We start from the raw sequence: 23,400 nt of genomic DNA, 5'->3' as shown, positions 1-23,400 counted from the left end.
AAATAAAATAGAGCAAAAAACCCATGTAGCTGTGGTTTAACGTGAATTTAGAAGCGCTAACTTGAAGAATAACCCGCAGCAGCAGTCTAAAAGTATTATATTCAAGCTATTTTAAGGCATGAGAAAATTATTTTCATGAGAAAAAACATTTCAATATGTCATTTTGACGATCAAAGATGAGTTTTAAGGAATAACATTTTTGACTACAGGGGGGCTTTAAATATGTGTTGACCTTTGTAAAATACGGGACAAATCGCGTCCGGTATTGATTTGATACGGGACGTAGGGCTGGGCGATATGGGCAAAACTTCATATCTCAGTATTTTTTGGCCAATTTGCGATATACAGTATATATATATCTCAGTATTTTGGTTTTTGTATTTGGATTAAAAAAAATAAAATCTGTATTTAATATATATATTTCACTTACCGCCCAATGTTGTCCAACAAAACAATACATATTCCCCCGGTTTCACAGACAAGGTTTAAGCCTAGTCCCAGACTAAAATGTGAGTCTGAGCTGAAAGAAACTGAAAGAAACTTGCACTGACTGATCTTAAAACATATCAGTGCCTTAGTTTTGTCTTTTAAAGTGGATTTTATAAGGCTTATATAATAAGGCTTTTAAAGTGGAAGTTAAGTTCATTAAACTAAAAATGAGAACAAAAGCACAGAGTTGTGTCAGGCTAATTTGATTACAGTCACTTTACAGTCAGTGCTATCACACAAATACACTTGTTAAACTTTAGCTCCTGTTTCATTGAGCTCCGTCTGTTCAGCGCTCGTTCACTGAAGTCTGTGAAGTTTAGCGGAGAATCATGCACTTCTGACAGCAAAATGGAAATATTTCCATGACTTTCTAACATTTACAGACGGAGAATATACCTGTGAAATGTAAGTTATGCATTAAGGAAAACAGCACATCTCAAACACATCAAACAGCGCGAGTAGCATCTCTGTCAGCGGCACACGCAGCCTTTCTATCGGAGCATCTGATGTGTCACGTCCCTGATGTCATGAGAACAGCACACAGTCTTCACGTGTCAGTCCTTCTGGAACTGAAGTCCTCCTCCTGCAAACAGGGTGTTTTACCGGTGTAATCAGAGGAGTGCAGGAACAGCAGTGTCATCTCACTGCCACATCACATCACATTTAAACAGAAACAAGTATATATGCTTTTTGTCTCCCATTCACGGTCTCGAGCTGTCAGAGTGTGAATCCTCACCTACTGTCATTTGATAAAAATGGGTATACAAATTAAAGCTGAATTACAGGTGCAGTAATGTGTGAAGCTCCATATGAAATAATTAGCACTTGCACAGACATGCAGTGGTTTACATACACGTATGCATGTTTATATCAGTGTGTCTTTGAAACGCAACTCATTGCATTCTGTGTTTGCATTATGCACCTTCTCCTCAGTCAGTAGGTGATATAGCTGATGGATGATGATGGAGTCTGAGCAGCAGCTGATCTCAGATAAAGCACACAGCACAGATGTTCCTCAGTGCTCTTGAATAGCCGTGTGTCACACTGTGTGTGTGTGTGTGTGTGTGTGTTTCAGGGATGAACACAACGATATCTTGGCAGTGGCTGATTGGGGACAGAGGCTGTCGTTCTACCAGCTCAGTGGGAAACAGGTGTGTGTGCGATGTGTTTTTATTACGCTGTGACGATACAAATGATCATGTCAAAACAGGGCTCGCAAAATTTCAAAACCACTGGGAGCCCTTCGGGCAGGTACTCTTCAGATTTTGGTAGCCCGAAAATTAATTTAACTAGCAAAAAAAAAAAAAAGACTTTAAATGTCAATCAAATGTCTATTTACAGGGTATCTGAAGGAATTTAAAAAAATCAATTTAAGGCAATTTATGACTTTTTAAGAGCTGCACAAGTAAAATGAGCACCTTACGACTGGGGTTGGACAATATCTATGGTAACATTTTAAGCCATAAAATGACATGATTTACAATTCAGATACAGGTTTTCACAAAAACACAAATCTTATAAAATGGTATTTCAGCCTTTAAATCATTTTTATGAAAAGGGATGAGTTAAACATGAATTATTATATAAATTTAAAACATAAATATTACTGTCTAAATTATAAAGTTATAGATTTTTAGAAGGCACATTAACTTCTTTCACATTTACAACTATGTGTTTCCTGCGTAAAAACATGGGCCGATATGCACAATTGGGCATCGATCTAAACATAAGAGAGGCTTTTTGGAAATGCAAATTCATTCTCTGCCACGAGGTGGCGCTTTAAGAGCGGCTGAAATATAGCGGTTCCCCGGTAACGGCGGGAGCCCTGTATTTAAGAGCTCGTCGGGCAGAGCAGTAGGGGTGGAATGTCACGCTTCGGTACGCACCTCGGGTCGGGGGTCACGGTTCGATGTGATTTCGGTACAACAGGAAAATACACACACACACACACACACACACATCAGTTCCAGCATTGCTAACTTGACAGCGCAGTTGGTACTTGGTATCAAAATAAAATACAGTGAACCAAACATCAGCCTGTGTCACCGTTGGAATGCGACTGAAGTACAAAGCCTATCATTTACATAATAAATAATAGTTTAACATTCAGATACATTACATCGCAAATATGGAATATTTGGATTTGTGCCAAATGAGAGAGGTAGGATTGCTCCATTTCGCAAACAGTTGAGTGTGCTTTCCCAGACAGCAAGCAGTGTCGGCCCAGATCCGGCCCGCATTGATTTCACACGGGCCAGATGTGGGCTGGATCTGGGCCAAAACTATGTTGCTGTAAGGGTTGTCAGTCTATGTGAGAGACGAGTTCAGAATCAGCACATGGTCACTGTCTAGTGGGCTTTGTTTTCAAGTGCGCAACTCATGGCATTAGCTGTTCTTCTGCTGGCGGTTATCAAACAGCGTTGCATTACTGCGTGCGCCCCCTTCTGGATTGGGGGTGAATTGCCTGTATTCGTTGTAAGGCCTCATGCACCGACCCGAGATGTCCGTACCGTGACGGTTCGTTACGAATACATGTACCATGCCACCCCTACAGAGCAGTGATACATTTTGGTAGCCCAACTGGAAAACACAATAGTCCCGGGACGTTGGGCTAGCGATTTTGTGAGCCCTGCAAACTCATGCCAAAGAGAGATTTAGTGTTGACATTCACCAAACACTGAGAAGTGCTCGCTGATCAAGTAGCTAAACACTAACACTCATAGGTCCGTTTGTTTGTTCGTCTGTATTGTGATATTGTCTATTGCAGTGGTGTGCGGTGGTGTTCTGAAATGAGGAGGAGAAGTCCTTTTACATTTTTTTTTTTTTTATCAAATAAATCATGTTCCAGTCACATTTTCTTAAACATTACTTAAACTAGCAGAAAAAGAAAACAAAATCTATTTTATATTTTTACATTAACAATGTAATCAATATTCTTTTTATTAAAGCCAAGTATGAATCTCAAGTTAGTTTTTTTTAAGCATTTTACATTTATTCCAAAATAATAACTCAATGCAACAACAATTGAAACATTTTATTTGTGAACTTATGTTCAGCTATTCTTCTTGATAGTTAACTTTTAAGTATTTTTGAATGTTTCGAGTCATCAGTTATCAAAGCTCTGTAAATATTGGTCACAGACACGGAGATTTACCTTAAACTTCAGCAAGCTGATTACTCACTAAAACTCCCACAGATCATGTTTTCAGGGCTTTTCAAGTTTATGTAACAGTGGTTATATCTAAGTGTGTGAGCTGTTTACTCACTCTTTAAAATCAGTCTTCACATGAACACAAGGCGGGATTTATCGCTTGAACCAATCACAGCCGAACATAACCAGTCATATCCAATCATGTCACGATGGAGGCATTGCCTCCCGTCACGTGACTTTCCCCCATTCATTCTCAATTACCCCCCACTAAACCCAGCGCAGGCTTTAGAGGGTCTGTTAAAACTCAGTGGGCTGAGGGGAGGCACGACAGACGCAGACTCCCGCTGTGACTTTACCTGCTGGTGTCGCTGCTGGACACTGTCTCTTTAGAAAAAACTGTCATTTATACTCTTTTTAAAGTTATATTTTGTAATATTGGTGTTGTTATATTTTTGTACTGCACATTTTTTCTCATCCAATGTTTTGAAGAGGCACTGCCTCCCTTGCCTCCTCGGAGGAAACGCCCCGGGTCTATTGTCTGTTGTTTTCAAAGTTCTCTTTATCAGTATTGTTGGATTTCTGTTCCTGATCAGCAAACCTCGTCTTCGTTCTTTCACATCTGCTGTCATCCACTATACCGCCTGACGCATAATGCTCAGCGGGTGTGGATAATATGTAAATATGTCAATGAGCTCATGGTTGAGATGTCATGGTAAAATCTGAATTTTGCTGATCATATTACGTCTGAGTTATATTATGTTTACAACAAAATACATTGACTTCATGTTGCATATACGTTTTGAAGTTACCAGAATCTTTAACATGAGACGTGATTTGCTGAACAACAAGATACTAAACACTTTTCAAGATTTACTAAACTGACCTGTGTAAAGTGAGCGTAGAGGAAAACTGTTACAAACAGGGATTTGAGTCTTGACTTGGACTAGAGTTTGATTTGGCGTTAGGTTGCACACCGTAAACCTGGTAAATTACTGTAAATGACCAGACTGACTTTTCTGCGGTAGCAGAACTGTACATTTCTGCAGGGCAGATTCTGTCTCTCAGTGCTAGTTTAGGATAAACAGTTTGTCAGCTGTATATTCTAATGGCTCAACACACTTTTAGCAGCCGTCTGGTGTGTAATTCAGCCTGAAGGTGGTGCTCAAATGTTCATTCACAGACCGCAAGTACATACAACACATGCATTGAATTATACTTTCATTCATGTACTCCACATAGAAGAACAGACATGCCAACTAGTTAGTGACCCGATGCACATAGCTGAAGCTGACTGATGTGGTCTTGATCTTGAGCGAGGTTTACGTAAGGTCACTTGAGAATAATCGAAGTGATCTCAAATCCATTTGTCGCCACAGATTCACACTAATGGTGTGTCGCTGTAGCTGCGGAGGCTCAGACACCAGGCTGATATCACCGTCTCTTACCGTCATACACAGTGTATGATACACTACAGCAGTGCAGGGCCCCTGCTCTGCACATTTAGCATGTCTCCCTTATTTAACACACCTGATTGAGATCATCAGCTCGTTTGTTCAGTTCATGGATCTCTCTCCTAACAAGCTGATGATCTCAGTCAAGACTGGAATTGAGAAGCACTGCACTAGACAGCTTTCTGTGAAATCTCTCAGCTCCGACTGCCCAAGCTCCGCAGACCGGCTCTGACTTTGGACACTATTGCCGACTCGTCCAGACTGTGAATCAGTCGTGTAGTGTATTCCAGCCTGAAGCAGCTCTTGTTTAGTTAATCTTCATTTCAATGCTGCCCGATCTTTGCCTTTACTCGTCCAATCTCCTGCTTCAGAAGACAAACTGTCACAGGACAGATCTATGTTACCCCAAAGCATCAGGACCATGAAACACTGCCACCATCATACTCCACACAGACCATCCATCACGACTGGGACTTCACATTAACCTCTCATTTCAGATGAGCAGGAGTATTTTCCATGTGTTCTCTATAAATACATGGAGCTGAGTGAAAGTGATCATGTTTTATAGAAGACGTCATCTGAGTGCAGCTCTGCTGGAAAACATTATGAACACACACACACACACACACACGCACACGCACACGCACATAGGTGAGCATGGGAAGTGTAGTAATTAAGGGAAAATATGCAGCGCTCGTTATGCAGCAGTAATGTGGTCGCCTTCGGGGCTGTCTGAACAAACATGCTGCCTTCATTACTCTGCTGTTCACAGAGCTCGTAAAGCGGCCGCTGTGCCGAACGCTGCAGCTCTATACAGGCACAGCACTGACGAGGGGATGCTCGCTAAAGCAAACCAGCGCGGCATGGTTTTGGCATGTCAGACACCAAACACATGCATTCATAACAAACGAAAAACATGACTGTCCTGTTAGCTTCCTCTCTCCCTCGCTCAGCTCCATGTATGACATGTGTAAAGTTACTGTGAAATACTGTTCCTGTTTTACTTCTGCAGTCTGATGTGTTTCAGGAGGATGATTAGTGGAAGCTATGGCTTCATTTTATCCAGAGGGAATTGAATGAATGATGTTACACACTGCAGCGGAGCCAAGTGTTTAAAAAGTACATTTGCGTTTCTTCTTTTTAGCTTCTATCCAGTGAGAAGCTCGTCTGTGATCTCGAGCTGCTCCGCTGATGCAGACAGAAACTAGTTTATTGAGAGCGAAGGGGGCTGATGGTGAACATCACTCTTGTGTTTGCGTTTATCAGACGAACAGCAGCAGCGTTTCTGTGTTTCGCACACAGCTGTAAGCTTTTAGCTGCTTTGAAAAATGTTTCGTGCTCAGAGAACATTTCAGAAATTAAAATACACATCAGCCTCTTAAAACCATAATGCTTTTAACTTTGTAATAACTGAAACGGCAACTTATTCAAAAACATGAAAAGGGCTGTTATTCAGTACGTGGAGCTTCATCATGAGTATCTGACTGCATCTGACTCAAACTCACTCTGATACAACTAAACACTGCAAACATGTCTGAGCCATTTATTGACAACATATATGATCGGTTTTGTGCAGGTGATTTTAAGCGTGTTCTTCTACAAAGCTGACAGTGCAGATGTTTTTATGAATGGTGTGTGTGTGATAGTAAGTGTCTGTGCAAGGCTCAAGTTCCCACACTTCCTGATGCTAAGGCTTGAGGTTTAGCTTGGCTTCATGCTGAACTGCATCTGAGCTGAAGTACAGTTTCATCTGTCAGAGTTATAGCATAAAGCTAGCAATATCACCACATTGTTATGTGATCCCCTATTATTATAACGCCTTCATCAAAATAAGTGTTTATTTGAAATATTTGGCTGTTTGTTTATTTCTAGTAAGCACAGAAGGTTGGCACAGCGTGTCAGAGTTGTTGTTAGATGATGGTGTTTAATGGCTGTGTGAGCGCAGTGTGTTCCCATGCTTCTGCAGATCGGGAAGGACCGGCCGCTGAGCTTCGACCCCTGCTGCGTCAGCTTCTTCTCTAAGGGCGAGTACATCGTGATGGGCGGCTCCGACAAACAGGCCTCGCTCTACACTAAAGACGGGGTCCGGCTCGGCACCATCGGGGAACAGAGCTCCTGGGTTTGGACCTGCCGAGTCAAGCCAGACTCCAACTATGTGGTCAGTTATTCATTCATGAGGGTCGTTAGGTGTGCTAGGGGTGTTGTCATGGACAGTGGTTCCACAGGACTGAATCATGTTATCTGGACATGTCTAATTTTAAGTTGAGTTTACTCAGTTTGCTTTAGTTGATCCTACATGAAGTATTTGAGTAGAGATAACGTTTCCATCGTGTAGAACCACTGTTTATGCAAGTTCAGCCAAATAACGACCATCATAATACAATATTAGACATTAACAAGTCTCCCTATTTTCTCATCTTGTTAAAAAGTGCATAAAATAACACTTTATTTTAACATTTTGTCTCCCCGTATCCAGCCCCGTGCAAAGCATGATGGGAAGTGTAAAACTTATTTTGAGCTACATGTTCTTTCAAAATGAAAACATCAAGTTCAGCCAGAAAGTAACCGTTTCAAGTCGTTTCAAAACCTGATACAATGGTGTTAAATCAAAATGAATTATATAAATAAAGAAAAGCCTGTGAATCTCACAAAAATATGTCTAGTTCACTTTTCATCTCAAGTCAAATAAAAAATATAACTAATAATGGTTATTGTCATTAATATATTACTGTGCAAATAATAATACATATAATATATAATAATAATATTTTTTGTTGCCTTAGAGTTAAGAGAATTAGTCAGGGGAAGAAATAATGTCTCAATGCCAAACCCCCAATGGTCCTAAATACACTTTTTAGACATTTTTTTCCTTCGTTTCTTCTTTGATTGAGGGGTGAAATATGTTTGTGAGATTGGCTGTTGTCATCACTCGCCTCTATTTAAAGCTATTGTTTATTAATAGAAGGAGAGATTAAAGGTGTAAACTCTTACAGTGCATATCTAATCAGAGAGGAGAGGTGTGACTGAGTTAATTAGTTATGTGAAAATCACCTCGCATATTGGGTTATAAATCACAGCTCTGTTTTTCTCTCAAACTGTTTAATAAAGCAGTCACCAGTCTTTCACAGACATTAGAACATCATTACGAAAAGGAGAACGATCAAACAAATGTCACAGTTTTTGTGTTTTGATTTGCATGCTTTAATTAGTATGGTAGGAGCTCTTTGATGGATGTTTGTGGTGTGCAGGTTTTAGGCTGTCAGGACGGCACCATCGCCTTCTTCCAGCTGATCTTCAGCACGGTCCACGGCTTGTATAAGGACCGCTACGCCTACAGAGACAGCATGACCGACGTCATCGTACAGCACCTCATCACCGAGCAGAAAGGTGACCAGAAAATCATCATATTCAGACATGCTGCTCTCAAACTCAAGAGAACATGTTTCACTTCTGAACGTTTTAGCCATAAGCTCTTACTGCAGCATGTGTGTAACTGTATGTTCCTTTAGGTTTAGTCTCCGTTTGTAAATTAATTAGTATACAGCATATATATATATATATATACTGTGATAGTGGCGAGGAGACAGATACACTTAAAATACAAATTCTCTTTGATCATATGCGTGTCGTCCGTGTAAGGAAGGAGAGATGAACACTCTGCAGATTTCATTTTTTCTTACTTTATTAAACTATAGACTGTCCTTTAAACTTATGTTTTTCATCATCTTTAGAAAGCATAATGAAGTAATATTAAATTCAGTAAAAAGATGTTTACATTAAAGTGCAAACTTTGACATCCCTAAAAATGCATTTAGTTAGATCTTTTTATTATTGCGGGGTCTCCTGACGGCCCCTGGACACAAATATGTAGACCTCAGGTACTGCGTGTACAGGTACAGGCCCAGAATCCCTAGCGATAGCCTTCAGTGTGATCCGTCCGTGTGTCTTTGTCTGAATGTTCTTGATATTTCCCCAACTTTCCCTCACAGTACGGATCAAATGCCGTGAGTTGGTGAAGAAGATCGCCATCTACCGCAGCCGACTGGCCATCCAGCTTCCCGAGAAGATCCTGATCTACGAGCTGCTCTCCGACGACTCCTCCGACATGCATTACCGCGTCAAAGAGAAGATCTGCAAGCGCTTCGAGTGCAACCTGCTCGTCGTCTGCTCACAGCACATCATTCTGTGTCAGGTAAAGAGCCAGACGTGTGCCAGATCACGTGACGCTAGTCTCAGTTTGTTCTGTTTCTTCATGTCACTGCAGACAGACTGAAGATGATCAGATCTCAAAGATATCACTGGATTATTACAATTAATGGCTAAATGAATGTTTGTAAATGTAATCTGATATTTCCTCCGGACACGCTCCAGCAGAAGATAGAAATAACTGACTTAAAACCATTTTTAGCTGCTGAAGACACTAGTGTTCTCATCATTTTGACCACCGCTGTACCATTATTTACAGTGATGACCATAGGCTCTTTTGCATTTCAGTTATGTGACCAAATGAATGTGTCCCAATGGAAAACATCTCCATGTTCCTAAGAATGGGCTTTATTCAGATGCATACTGTGTGTGCATGATCTCATATGAAAGACGTGTGGTCACGCAGTGTTATCTGAAGCGTGATCAAACACAGAGCTGTAGGATGACTGAGAGGCTGTGTTGTGCGGTCGGGTCAGATGTTGACCCGTCTCTTGTGATATGAAGCAGCTCATTCAAACTCCACACTCCAAAAATACACACAGAAAGTGTTTTGTCTAGATGAGCCGGTCAAAGTGCCTTCTGTCCATCAGTTTGTGTGTTGTAGTGTGATTTGTTTCATGTATTTAGTCATTTATTATCCTTGACTTTATCCAAAGTGATCCCCTGCAGAGAACTACAGTTAAAAAAACAGCTGGAAATTCAGTCTTTCCTCCATAAACACACACACAAGTGTTTGGCAGAATCTCAGTGCTGCTCTTTTCTGTGCATCAGAAGCATAAAGTGATCAAAAGGACAACATTTACCATCTTAAATGTATGATAAGTCTGGCCTGATTGTCCAGCATGAGAGAGAAAGAGCAAAGCTCAGAGAAGTCCTTCAACATGTAACTAAACTGCAGCTGCTCTCTTCTGACACTCAGCAGACCCTCCGTGTCTAAACATCTCATCCAGCGGGCCTTGATCGCTATCAGCTCTTCAGTGACTTTACCGCTTCCAAACGGCCCCTTTCGTAAGGAGGAGGAAAGCTAATGTCTTTGTTCAGTGTCAGTCCAGGATAGACAGCCTTATAACTGACCGAGCCACCAGTAGTGAAGCTGAGCCCCAATTTTACGCATCATTTCCCGTGTCCCAGCAGACTTAGTAAGACTTGCTTTTCTGTTGATGTGTAGTGTTCAGTAACAGGAGTGAGTCAAAACTACATCTGTTGCTCGGTGATGACAAACCAAGCATATTTTGCAAGGGAAAGTCAAACACATTTGTGATCCAAGATCTTTTTAGTAAACTTTTAAACTGTGCTTACAACATCTGGCTGAAAAAAGCCACAGTCTGTTTCTTCACGTGAACGTGCTAGTGAGGTGTTTGTCACCTTAAAACCCATTTTCCATCACTCGCAGTGATAAACTGGACATTGCAGATTACATTCGATCAGCTGCAAAAGCTGCATATAGCATGTGTTTTTGATGACATTGAAGTCTTAAACTATAACTTCTGGTGTAAATGTGTAGTTGACATTCGAAGCAGTGACCGCTCATAACGCACAGGCCCATAAACAAGCATGAAGCCGCATCACACACACCGCTCGTCACAGATGCCATGCAGAGTTGCTGATTCTTTGTTTCTCTGCCTGCACCCTGAGTGTAGGTTGTATTCTGTCAAACAGATGTTGCACAATATTTCTAATCTTATGAACTCTTGAATGCAGAACGAGCTCGGGCAGGATAGACAGTTTTATGGAATATAACAGCAAACTGCTGAGCTGTAATGCATTTTAAGAAAGAAATGAGCTGTGTAATGTGGCCTCAGCTCTGGCACTGATTGTTATTTCATGAAGCTCATGCAGGTGTTGAGCATGGTGCTAACAACAGCAAGGTCATGGATTTAATTCACAGGGGTGCGTGAACTGATTAGATGTCTTAATGAAATATGGATAAAAGTGTCTGCCATATGCAGAAATATACGTGTAGGTGGAGTTCATCACATTAACAACAACATCTCCAGAACTGCTCTGAGAGTCACTTCATGAGCATTTTACCGTTTGATTTGAGTAAAACTAGCGTCGTATCATACACACACTGAACTGTAAAGGTATTCACGGCAACCCGTCAAAATAAAAGTTCGGTTTCACTTGGAAGACACTGCGGCAGAAATACATTACTGTTGTTCAGCAGAATGTACAGCAGGGTTCCTCGGGTCTTTCCCTGCAGAGTTCAGCTCCATCCCTGATCAAACTCACCCAGCTGTGCTGTTCTTATGATCCTGAAGACTCTGAGCATGCTCAGGTGTGTTCGAGCTGACCTCTGCAGGAGTGGGCCAGATCTGAGGAACTCTTACTACTAGGCTACTATTAAAATTATTAAAACTTAATTTTTTTAAGTCATGATCACACAACATTTCTTCCATGTGTTAATTGTAATAGTAAACTGTTTGCCAAAATAAATAAACTTTGATTTTCAATCATTTAAAGATAAATTGAATTAATGTTTTATGCTTTCATTTGAAAACCAGAACACAGAATTTCTGAGGAAAAATAAAACATTTCATAAGGCTATTTTAAGAATAAATTAAGTAAATAAATAAGTTTTTATGCATTCAAATAATTAGACCTACTACACCAGAATTTAATAACAATAAAACATATGGTGAAAGAAAATAAAACACCCACTTATGAAAGTGGATAAAGATTTTCAATTTCTTGAAGTCTTTAACAACCTAGAATAAATGAATAGAAATGATGATTCTGTCTGAGCTATGTGTTTTAAAACGAACACGCACAGTGTAAACGTAGCCTAACAGATGTGTAAACTGAAAACTATTTGAACTTTATTAAAATTATTTGCACTGATTTATTGTGTTGGATATATTTTGTTCCTTTGTGCAGTGGCTGAGGAGACGAGGCTTTGAGTCTGTATCAATGTCAACAAGCTGAAAAAATAAAACCAAAGTTTTTTGAGATAACGTAATCTTGTTAAAACTGATTTCATAAAATTGGTATCGAAAAAAGTATCGTTCAGGAACCGGTATCGAACTCAAGGTATCGGTATCGAAAATTTTTAAACGATACCCAGCCCTACTATGGGCCAGATTTACTAAACTGGGCAAATTAGCGTTAGAGTGCAATTCTATAAAAGCACCAATGGGAGGCGAAAATTCTGCGGGTGATTTACTGACAATACACACATTAAAGAACACCATTATTTCCATAATGACCAGCGCAATCTACCAACAGCAGCGCAGATTACAGCCTGGTTTAAGACATGCTTTTTTTGGGTGTTAAATAATGGCACGAATACCAGTAATTTGAGAGCGTTTTGCCCTTACTCACCCAAACTTGTCAACAAGGCTACTTTACGTGAGTGTGAGCTTCTTAGCCAGTAGTTGTGAATCACAGGTGTTTTATATGAGATGAGGACATGACTGCAGCTGGCGATGAGGCAGAAACCAGCACATCCAGTGCAAGAACACTTGGACTTTTTCATTTTACTTAACATTATTTAATTTATCCATTATACTGAAGAGACCTTTTTGAAGGATATTGTTTTTTGTTTGTTTTGTTTTTGCAATTTTGAGGTATTAAGTTTTATTTTGGTTTTAGAAAATAAGCGTGATTGCTCTCCTCACAAATCAGCTGTTTCTTGCCTTGTCTTGGACTTTTGTCACTTCCTGTCTCCCGCGGTGCTTGTAGTCAGTTTGTATCTTATCTAGTTCAGCTTGTTGGCCTCCTGTATACTGTATACAGCCCCAGTGTTTCTTTAGTTCTTTGTGAGTTGTTGAATGTAATGGTTGTCTGTTTGCCTGTCATTCTGTTCTTTGTTCCCTTTGGTTTTTGGCTTATTGTTTGTTCTAGTTTTACATGAAATCTCTGCACACAGATCCTTGCCTCTGCATGTTTTCCTCAGCTTCTCCACAACATTACAGATTTTGACTGGCATGTCTCTTTGACTAGTGCATCTTTGAACCTTTAGTATGAGTAAAATACTTAAGTACTGTTAAAATCAGATCCTCTAATACTTTAACTCAAGTTGTTCTGGAATTGGTGACTTGTAACTTGTAGTGGAGTAATTTTCACTGTAAGGTATCTGTACTCTTACTCAAGTATGGTTTTCAGCTACTCTTTACACCTCTGGCGAATGCCAGTAATTTGACGAGCGCAAATGTTAGTAAATCGTGTTGTGTGATTCATTTTAATACTCTCCCCCATAAATATTGCGTCTGAAAGGGAAACTCCTACAAATGCATATTCAATAAGATCAGGCGCAAAAATATCTGCCCTCTCCTTCACTGGGCATCTTCAGTACATCCTTACAGTACTGTTTTAACGCCAAAAGATGGTTTGTGCTGGCCGTTAGTAAAGCTGCCCCTATATATCTACTGATTCATTGCTTCTTTATGTAAGATTTTTTTTCCTTCAATGTTTGCTCTCTTTCAAATAAATGTCGCTTTATTGGGTGTTTTGTTATTAAATGCACTGTTATTAAGTCATTTTGTAAGTGTGACCTAGCTGTGAGGATATAGTTTGGGGCCACTATATATAAATATGTTGAGTGATTAAAAAAGAAAGAAAGTGAGATGATTTACATGTAACCTGTTCTGTGTGTGTGTGCGTGTGTGTGTGTGTGTGTGTGTGTGTGTGTGTGTGTGTGTGTGTGTGTGTGTAGGAAAAGAGACTGCAGTGTTTGTCCTTCACGGCCATCAAAGAGAAGGAGTGGCTGATGGAGTCTCTCATTCGCTACATCAAAGTGATCGGCGGCCCACCTGGACGAGAGGGGCTTCTAGTGGGGCTGAAAAATGGAGCTGTATGTGATCTTAAAGTCATAGTTATTGCTGTAGTGTAATGCATTTTGTTTCTGTCTAGTGCAACGTGAATGCAGCTTCTTGTCTTCCGTCTCAGCAGTGTATATAGTTCAGTTTGTAATGACCCTCAAAGCGTTTTATGTGTGTAGATCCTGAAGATCTTCGTGGACAACCCGTTTGCCATCACGCTGCTAAAGCAGAACACATCAGTGCGCTGTCTGGACATGAGCACGTCTCGCAGCAAGCTCGCTGTGGTGGACGAACACAACACCTGCCTCGTGTACGACATTCACACCAAGGAGCTGCTCTTCCAGGTCAGGCCTCCATAGATGCAAACTCCTCACCTTCAGTGACTACTCACTTTTTTGAGATCAAAGGGTACAAGGGTAAATAAAGAACTGGGGCTGGTTGCAGATTGGTCATAACTTTTTAAAGTCAGATTGGTCTTATTTGTGTTGGAAAAGTAAGACTGAGAACCACTTGGCAACTGCTAGTAAGTTTTGTACAGTATTTTCTTTAAAGGTTAATATGTTATTTGATGTATTTGAGGTCTGAGATGTGAGAGCGACATTGCCCTCTAATCAGCCAATATTGTCTTAAATAGCCTGCATAGCACTTCATCTTTTATAACATGGGATTTTGACCAAATATATTCAATCTTGATTTCTGTAAAATGTTCCAAGATGGTTTTTTGTTTTTTTTGGTGAAAAATTACAGTTTTGGACATATAAGGTAATAAAAAAAATATTTAAAAAACACCATGTAAAGTAACTACAAATGAGCATGAAAAACATATCTTTAAAAGAAATTCTGTGTGGAGCATGCCCTCCAGTCTGAATCTGTACATGAGCTCTGATGCTTTCACCTGCAGCACAGTTAGCGTTCAGATGCACTGCGGCGCCTTCTGCTCTGACTGGTGTCCCTGTGTTTTTCTGATTCTGTAGGAGCCCAATGCCAACAGCGTGGCGTGGAACACGCAGTGCGAGGACATGCTGTGTTTCTCTGGCAGTGGATATCTGAACATCAAAGCCAGTAACTTCCCAGTGCACCAGCAGAAACTGCAGGGCTTTGTCGTGGGTTACAACGGGTCCAAGATCTTCTGCCTTCACGTCTACTCCATGGCCGCAGTGGAGGTGCCTCAGGTGCGAGAAACAGTTTCAGTCTCCCGTTGATTGGGAAATGATGGAGAACGATCTTGGTAACGGGTGATCTGTGTGTAAATAAAATCCACATGGGATGTTTAACGAAAGTAAAGTCATTGGCAGTAGGCCTGTTAACAGGGCTGAGAAACCAAATCCAGTTGTGAAGACATTTTGCTCCTCCTCATGTTGTGGAGTAAATGGCATGTTCCTGGTTAACATGTTTTGTTGGAACAACAGGATGAGACATGAAGCTCTGCTAAATCAGCTTCACCCTTTATTTCTGTTATGGGGGAATGTCAGACATTAATGAACATCTGCTGGAAACACTGAAGATGTTCTTGAAACCTTTATTTGTCATTTATAATTTATTTTAGTTTAGGAGTCAGAGCCCACTCCACCAGGAGAGTAGCATCTTCTGAGGGTGTATTCACACCTGTCTTGTTTGGTTCGATTAAATCAAACTCAAGTTCGTTTCCCCCCTTTGGTGCGGATCTGTTGGCAGGTGTGAATACAGCAATCGCACTCGGGTGCGCACCAAACAACCGTACCCAGACCCAGCTGAAGAGGTGGTCTCGGTCTGCTTCCAGTCGAACTCTGATCCGGTTGAATGGATGACCTTAGCACACGCGTGGTTTTGTTTACAATTTCTGGTTCACTTGTAAAAAGGGCAGTATGAAAGACCAAACCACACCAAACCAAAAAAATAAATAAAATCAACATTGTATTTGGTCCGGAACCAAAGCAAGTGAACTAGTGGACTTTCCTGGTGTGAATACACCCTGAGGCACTATTCAAGGGTGCACCCTTACAAGATGTTTGTGCTGCAGCAGACTGGTCCTCTCTTCACACATTCATCAGGTTTTACAGTCTGGACATGGATTTAACCCCAGGAACCCAGGTCCTTTCTGCCTCAGCAAGTGTTTGTGCCATTGTTACACAGCCTTGTCGGACAGAGGTCTTTTCTCATTCTGGTGGCGTTAGTATTGACGCTCCCGGAGCATCAACGCAATGACAGCATTGAGATTCGAAAGGGAACGTCTCAGGTTATGTAACCCATTTGCTGAGAAGGAACTGCTTCTGGCTTTCTTCAGACATTTAGAACTTGATGACGTGTAATACAGGTGCCAGTTTTTTGGTGTCAGTGGTGAACCGGGTTGCATGCGTAATCTGAGATGTTTCTGTAAATAAAACCTTTACAGCACAAAAATATCTTCTCCTGCAGGGGGCTCATCTGAATATTGTGTTAGACAGCTGGGGGCCTTTGAGTCAAAAGGTTCAGAAGCACTGCATAAACTATATGTCACTTGACTTTGGCACATCCATTTCGAACGAGACTTTCTTTTCGTCCTCTTGGACATGCGTGGACCACGTTACACTTCTGCTTTAGCTGACAGTCATTCTGGTTTTTCTCTGCAGTCTGCTCCGATGTATCAGTACCTGGAGCGGCGCATGTTTCAGGAGGCCTATCAGATCGCCTGTCTAGGTGTGACGGATAATGACTGGAGGGATCTGGCCACAGAGGCTCTGGAGGGACTCGATTTTCACACCGCCAAGAAAGTGAGGCACGCACCCACTGCTTTGCTCTGACGTCCTGGTTTTAAAATGTTTCAGGATATATTTGTCTTTGTGTCACTCTCATCAGGCGTTCATCAGGGTTCGAGATCTGCGCTATCTGGAGCTCATCAACAGCATTGAAGTAAGACATCATTCTCCAACACACACATGCCTCATGTTACTCTCTTCATCTCATCTGATTCTTAAATTAGAGGTCATTTTCGCTCTATAGGTGATTTTAAATTTTAAAAAAAATTCAAATCATTCTAGGATATATTTGTACTTTTTAAAAAAAACATTCAGGTATGTGATTTTTCTCTACTTATAAAGAGTTTTATTTTTTTCTAATCCAAGAAGTACTAAAACTGCAAAATGCTGCATTTTCATGCATTCAAATTACTATAAATTACTGTCATTTATTATTTTGAATGTAATTGCCACATTTCTGAAACAAGGCCTCAGTGATGTATGTGAATGAGCTCCTGAGGGCTTGTACGCTTGTATTTTCTTCCTAAGAACTAAACAATAATTTTTATGGCGACATTTTTTTGTTCCCATTGCCCCTCCCTGTGGAGTTCAGATGGCAACACAAAATGACTGCTTACACACACACACACACACACACACACACACACACACACACAAACACAGTCTTTTCTACCCGTAGGCATCAGAAATTCAATAGTTCATTCTTTCCATTGAGAACTGCAGACATCAAAAGCATTTCTGAACAACACAAACTTTCCTTCCCAGAAAACAAGCCACCCTTATCTCTCGCGCACACACACACACACACACACACACACACACACACACACACACACACACACACACACACAGTTCATATTCTGATTTAAAGGAACAGAAACATTCTACCATCACTCATTCCAAACCTGGTTGTGCTTCTTTTATACAACACAATACGAAATGTTTTAATAGCAAAAGTTTCAGCCAAATTCTCCTTGCAGTATAATGTTCAGGGGCCGTCATCCTGCAAAAAGAACAAAAAACTACCATAACCACACTATTAAAGCAGTCCATGCAACTTAATAACTTTATAAATACTAGATGATGTATTTTTGAAAATGTTTTCAGTGAGAGGTAGGGTTAGGGGAGAGAATATGCAGTTTTTACAGGATAAACATCATTATATCTATGAAAAGTCTCCATAAAACATGGAAAGCCGACATATTTTAGTTGTATAATTGTTTGTGTAGAGTTTTGTATGTTGGTGTGTGTGGTGATGGTCGTGAAACACCACATCTGTGTGTCTTACTGTACATGTGTTTTGTGCAGGAGAGGAAGAAGAGGGGTGAGAGTAATAACCAGCTCTTCCTGGCTGATGTCTGTGCGTATCAGGGCAAGTTCCACGAGGCTGCTAAACTCTACAGGAAAACCGGCCATGACAGCCGAGCGCTCAGCATGTACACAGACCTGCGCATGTTTGAGTACGCTAAGGTATGTGTGTGTGTCTTTGTGTCTGTGTGATGTCTTCTTCATGATGTTTTAGTATAAAGAGGTATATTTAAGTCACTGTATGAGTTAAAAATGCAAGTCCACACATATTGACTTAACCCAACTTCAGCTGAGGGAATACACAGACCCGGTTTACATTAGCTATCTGTAACTACTGCAGACGTGATCAGTGTACTATGATGTGTTTGTGTTGAAGGACTTCCTGGGCTCCGCAGACCCCAAGGACACTAAGCTGCTGATGAAGAAGCAGGCAGACTGGGCCAAGAACAGTAAGGAGCCTCGAGCCGCTGCGGACATGTACCTGACTGCAGGAGAACACATGAAAGCCATCGAGATCATCGGAGAACACGGCTGGATGGACATGTGAGCCACACACACTCAGGGCTTTAGTGATTGTAGATATTACAGTAAACAGTTTATTCCAATGGTGTTAAACTGAAACGGTCACAGCAGCATGTTGATGAGATGGCCTGATGGTTAGCAGACATCTTCCACAGATGCTTTGAGTCATGGTCACATATGGAAGGCCTGCGTCATGTCCTGATCTCCTCTTCCCTAACGATAAATATAAAAACAGATAAGAAAATCTGCTTAACAAGATGTTGATATGCACTATGACATATGCACATACAGACAGCACAATGGCTAACATAAATCATCGTCCTCTCTCTCTCTCTCTCCGTCTGTGTGTAGGTTGATAGATTTGGCCCGTAAGCTGGATAAAGCAGAGAGGGAGCCGCTGTCCAGATGTGCCATGTTCTTTAAGAAGTTCAATCATCACGGTTATGCTGCTGAGGTTTATAATAAAATGGGTGATCTGAAGGCACTGGTGCTGCTTCATGTGGACACTAGACACTGGGATGAGGTACGAGTGTGTGTGTGTGTGTACCTGGTATTCACTACGTTATGAGGACCAAATGGAAAGAAGCTTATACAACCCGAATTCCGGATATATTGGGACGTTTTTTAAATTTGAATAAAATGAAAACTAAACGAATTGCAAATCACATGAGCCAATATTTTATTCACAATAGAACATAGAGAACATAACAAATGTTTAAACTGAGAAATTTTACAATTTTATGCACAAAATGATCTCATTTCAAATGTGATGCCTGCTACAGGTCTCAAAATAGTTGGGACGGGGGCATGTTTACCATGGTGTAGCATCTCCTCTTCTTTTCAAAACAGTTTGAAGATGTCTGGGCATCGAGGTTATGAGTTTCTGGAGTTTTGGTGTTGGAATTTGGTCCCATTCTTGCCTGATATAGGTTTCCAGCTGCTGAAGAGTTCGTGGTTGTCTTTGACGTATTTTTCGTTTAATGATGCACGAAATGTTCTCTATAGGTGAAAGATCTGGACTGCAGGCCAATTCAGCACCCGGACTCTTCTACTACGAAGCCATGCTGTTGTAATAGCTGCAGTATGTGGTTTTGCATTGTATTGCTGAAATACACAAGGCCTTCCCTGAAATAGACGTCATCTGGAGGGAAGCATATGTTGCTCTAAAACCTTTATATACCTTTCAGCATTCATAGTGCCTTCCAAAACAAGCTGTCCATACCGTATGCACTTATGCACCCCCATACCATCAGAGATGCTGGCTTTTGAACTGAACGCTGATAACACGCTGGAAGGTCTCCCTCCTCTTTAGCCCGGAGGACACAGCGTCCGTGATTTCCAACAAGAATGTCAAATTTGGACTCGTCTGACCATAGAACACTTTTCCACTTTGAAACAGTCCATTTTAAATGAGCCTTGGCCCACAGGACACGATGGCGCTTCTGGACCATGTTCACATATGGCTTCCTTTTTGCATGATAGAGCTTTAGTTGGCATCTGCAGATGGCACGGTGGATTGTGTTTACCGACAGTGGTTTCTGGAAGTATTCCTGGGCCCATTTAGTAATGTCAATGACAGAATCATGCCGATGAGTGATGCAGTGTCGTCTGAGGGACCGAAGACCACAGGCATCCAACAAAGGTCTTCGGCCTTGTCCCTTACGCACAGAGATTTCTCCAGTTTCTCTGAATCTTTTGATGATGTTATGCACTGTAGATGATGAGATTTGCAAAGCCTTTGCAATTTGACGTTGAGGAACGTTGTTTTTAAAGTATTCCACAGTCTTTTTACACTCTTTCACAGATTGGAGAGCCTCTGCCCATCTTTACTTCTGAGAGACTCTGCCTCTCTAAGACATCCCTTTTATAGCTAATCATGTTACAGACCTGATGTCAATTAACTTAGTTGCTAGATGTTCTCCCAGCTGAATCTTTTCAAAATTTCTTGCTTTTTCAGCCCTTTGTTGCCCCTGTGCCAACTTTTTTGAGACCTGTAGCAGGCATCAAATTTGAAATGAGCTCATTTAGTCAAGTCAAATCTAGTCACCTTTATTTATATACCGCTTTTAACAATACAGATTGTCAAAGCAACTTTCCAATATCAAAATAGGAAAATAGTGTGTCAATAATGTAAAATGACAAGATTAAGCACTCAATTTTCAGTTAAAGGCATTTCATTATTCAATTCAATGATGTCATCGTCCAGCTCAGTTCAGTTTAAAGGGGTGGTTGACTGTTTTTTTTCTAGGCTTGATTGTGTTTATGGGGTGCAGTCTAACATGTGTTCATGCTTCGTTTTTTAAAAAACGCATTATTTTTCATATAATTTACCTTTATTCTACACTGCTCTGTCCCTTCTCTGACAAACGCCTCGATTATTTCCTGTTTTTATGAAGCCCCTCCCTCAGAAATACGTGATTGGTTAGCTGGCTCAGTGTGTTGTGATTCACTAAACCGCTGAGCGTGCGTCTAAATGTCCGGTTTTATTCTGATTAAAGCTTTAATACAGTACGGCAACCGCACACGTGTCCATGTATAACGCTTCTCATTGCTATGTGAAAATGTATAATTGGAACAGTTTGTTGGAGCTGATCTGATGATCTGAATGAGAGAGAGAGAGAGATGCAGAGCAGGGCGACGTGAGGAACAGGATTAAGAACGGCTGTTTTAGAACATTAATTTTGAAACTTGTGAATCCATTAGAATCGTTAGAAGACAGAATCGCGATTCATATATGAATAGATTTTTACGTGCACCCCTAGTTTTCTCTTCCTCTTCTCTAAAGCAGCACAGCATGGCCCCGCCCCCTTCCTTACATGTTCCCGAGGGCGGGGTTTATCTGGGTCAGTGACGTAACAGACCCGGGAAGTAGTTCATTGTAGTCCCTTACCAGCCGTTTTTGTAGGCATTAAACTTCCAGAATTTTAAAAGATGATATCTCTGTTTGCATTGAACTTTCAGCGCTGCAACTTTGCAGATATTGTTTATGCTCAAACAACAACATTACAGACTAACTAACGTTAAAAAAGTGAAATTGCAATCGACCACCCCTTTAAATAGTATCTGTGCAATCAAGTCGACGATATCGCTGGAAATAAAGTGTGCCCAACTAAGCAAGCCAGCAGGAACCAAGGAACCAAAACGCCATCGGTGACAGAATGGAGAAAAACACCTTGGGAGAAACCAGGCTCAGTCGAGGGGCCAGTTCTCCTCTGACCAGATGAACCAGTAGTTTAATTGCAACTGCAGCAAAGTCAGATTGTGCAGAGGACTCATCTGGTTCCCGGGGTCTTGTCCCGATGGCTGTCTAGGAGACAGGGTCTTCACTGGGGGTCAGTCTCTGGGGCTCCTCTAGGTGTCCTGGTCTCCGTTGACGTTCAGGACTGTAGAGGTCATCTCTAGGTGCTGATCCACCATCTGATCTGGATACGGAGTGGATCTGGTGGCTACGTTGATCTTGGAATAAGAAAGAAACAGACTAATATTAGCGTAGATGCCATTCTTCTTACGATGTAACAAGTATATCAGGTGTTATGGGAAATGTTCCGGGTTCTGGTTGACCTAATTAATGCAGCCTAACAATCCTTTAACGGATTTGAATAATAGAAGCGCAGTGTTTCCCACAGACTTGGACTCTATTTGTGGCGGCATATATGCAAATTCATTCTCTGCCAGCTTTTAGAGCGCGGAGAGAGTGGTTTCCCTGGTAACGCTGTACACAAAGCAGAGCTCTGCTCACAAACGCTGCTTTATCAGACATTACATGCAAGATGAAATGTCAACCAAAATTTTCTGAAGATAGTCGGTTTCATCAGAAATACAGTGAAATAAAAACACCCGCACCGGGTTTCGATTTTGAAACGTGCAGTGCTCATGATTATTCAGCGAAGTCAAAGCATTTTGAAAAAATCTATTTGTGGCGGTCAGTTTTGATATTGTGGCGGGCCGCCACAAATAATACAATGTATGGGAAACACTGGAAGCGTATTAGTGTGTTGTGTAAGCTAGTGTTGGGCGATATGCTCAATTTTCATATCGTCCTATTGTCAGCCTGTGAGATCGCCGATGCACGATATTATCGTGCTAATTTATTTAATTATTTATTTACTTAGATTCATTGCCGGAAAGTGATCCAACTCCAGCGTAAGGCTAAAAGCAGCCTAATGTTTTTAATATAACTGAATTTGTATTTAACATGATAACAAATTAATAGAAACATCGTAAGTTACTAATTATATACTGCTTACATTTCCTCAGTTATTCAAAAAGCAGTTACAGAAAACAAGCAAAGAGCATTGCATTACCAAAGAACATCATCACAAGCTCGGCCTAGCGCGAATTAATGCATTTTAAAAACACTTCCGTTATAATCAGTGAATCTATACTGTTCCAGCGATGGCTCATCTGAACGCCTCTGATTGGCCATTGCATTCATAAACTCAGCATAATTGTGTGATTGGTTATAATAATGTGCAACACTGTAAAAAGCGGAAAAATTAAAAAAATAATGCAACAAATAAGCCCTGATATTAATTAGATAGTATTACTAGCCTGATAATAATAATAATAATAATAATAATCGTCAAAGGCATCATCCACAGGCGATATCTCTGACTGTCGGCGATATACGATACAATCGTCTATCAGCACAACCCTAGTGTACGCCAGGTTAAAGAGATGGGTCTTTAATCTATATTTAAACTGACAGAGTGTGTCTGTCTCCTGAACAGTGTTAGGTAGATTGTTCCAGAGTTTGGGCGCTAAATAGGAAAAGGATCTGCCGCCCGCAGTATTTAGTG

At 40.9% G+C, this 23,400-nt stretch overlaps 1 protein-coding gene across 2 annotated transcripts in view; it reads left to right on the top strand.

Annotated features, from left to right (window-relative positions):
- ift122 (intraflagellar transport 122 homolog (Chlamydomonas)) overlaps positions 1–23,400 on the top strand; it is a 41,731-nt gene that overhangs the window by 7,278 nt on the left and 11,053 nt on the right. For both annotated transcript variants that reach the window (XM_058784088.1, XM_058784087.1), the window contains 12 exons: positions 1,565–1,640; positions 7,058–7,249; positions 8,340–8,478; positions 9,081–9,283; positions 13,952–14,089; positions 14,237–14,401; positions 15,032–15,229; positions 16,646–16,786; positions 16,872–16,925; positions 18,080–18,241; positions 18,456–18,622; positions 18,953–19,124. In XM_058784088.1, coding sequence (XP_058640071.1) covers positions 1,565–1,640; positions 7,058–7,249; positions 8,340–8,478; positions 9,081–9,283; positions 13,952–14,089; positions 14,237–14,401; positions 15,032–15,229; positions 16,646–16,786; positions 16,872–16,925; positions 18,080–18,241; positions 18,456–18,622; positions 18,953–19,124 — 1,807 coding nt within the window. The remainder of the gene's footprint in view (positions 1–1,564; positions 1,641–7,057; positions 7,250–8,339; positions 8,479–9,080; positions 9,284–13,951; positions 14,090–14,236; positions 14,402–15,031; positions 15,230–16,645; positions 16,787–16,871; positions 16,926–18,079; positions 18,242–18,455; positions 18,623–18,952; positions 19,125–23,400) is intronic.

The sequence above is a fragment of the Onychostoma macrolepis genome, chromosome 08 (assembly GCF_012432095.1).
Source record: "Onychostoma macrolepis isolate SWU-2019 chromosome 08, ASM1243209v1, whole genome shotgun sequence".
NCBI lineage: Eukaryota > Metazoa > Chordata > Actinopteri > Cypriniformes > Cyprinidae > Onychostoma > Onychostoma macrolepis.
This window is presented reverse-complemented; position numbering and strand designations above follow the sequence as displayed.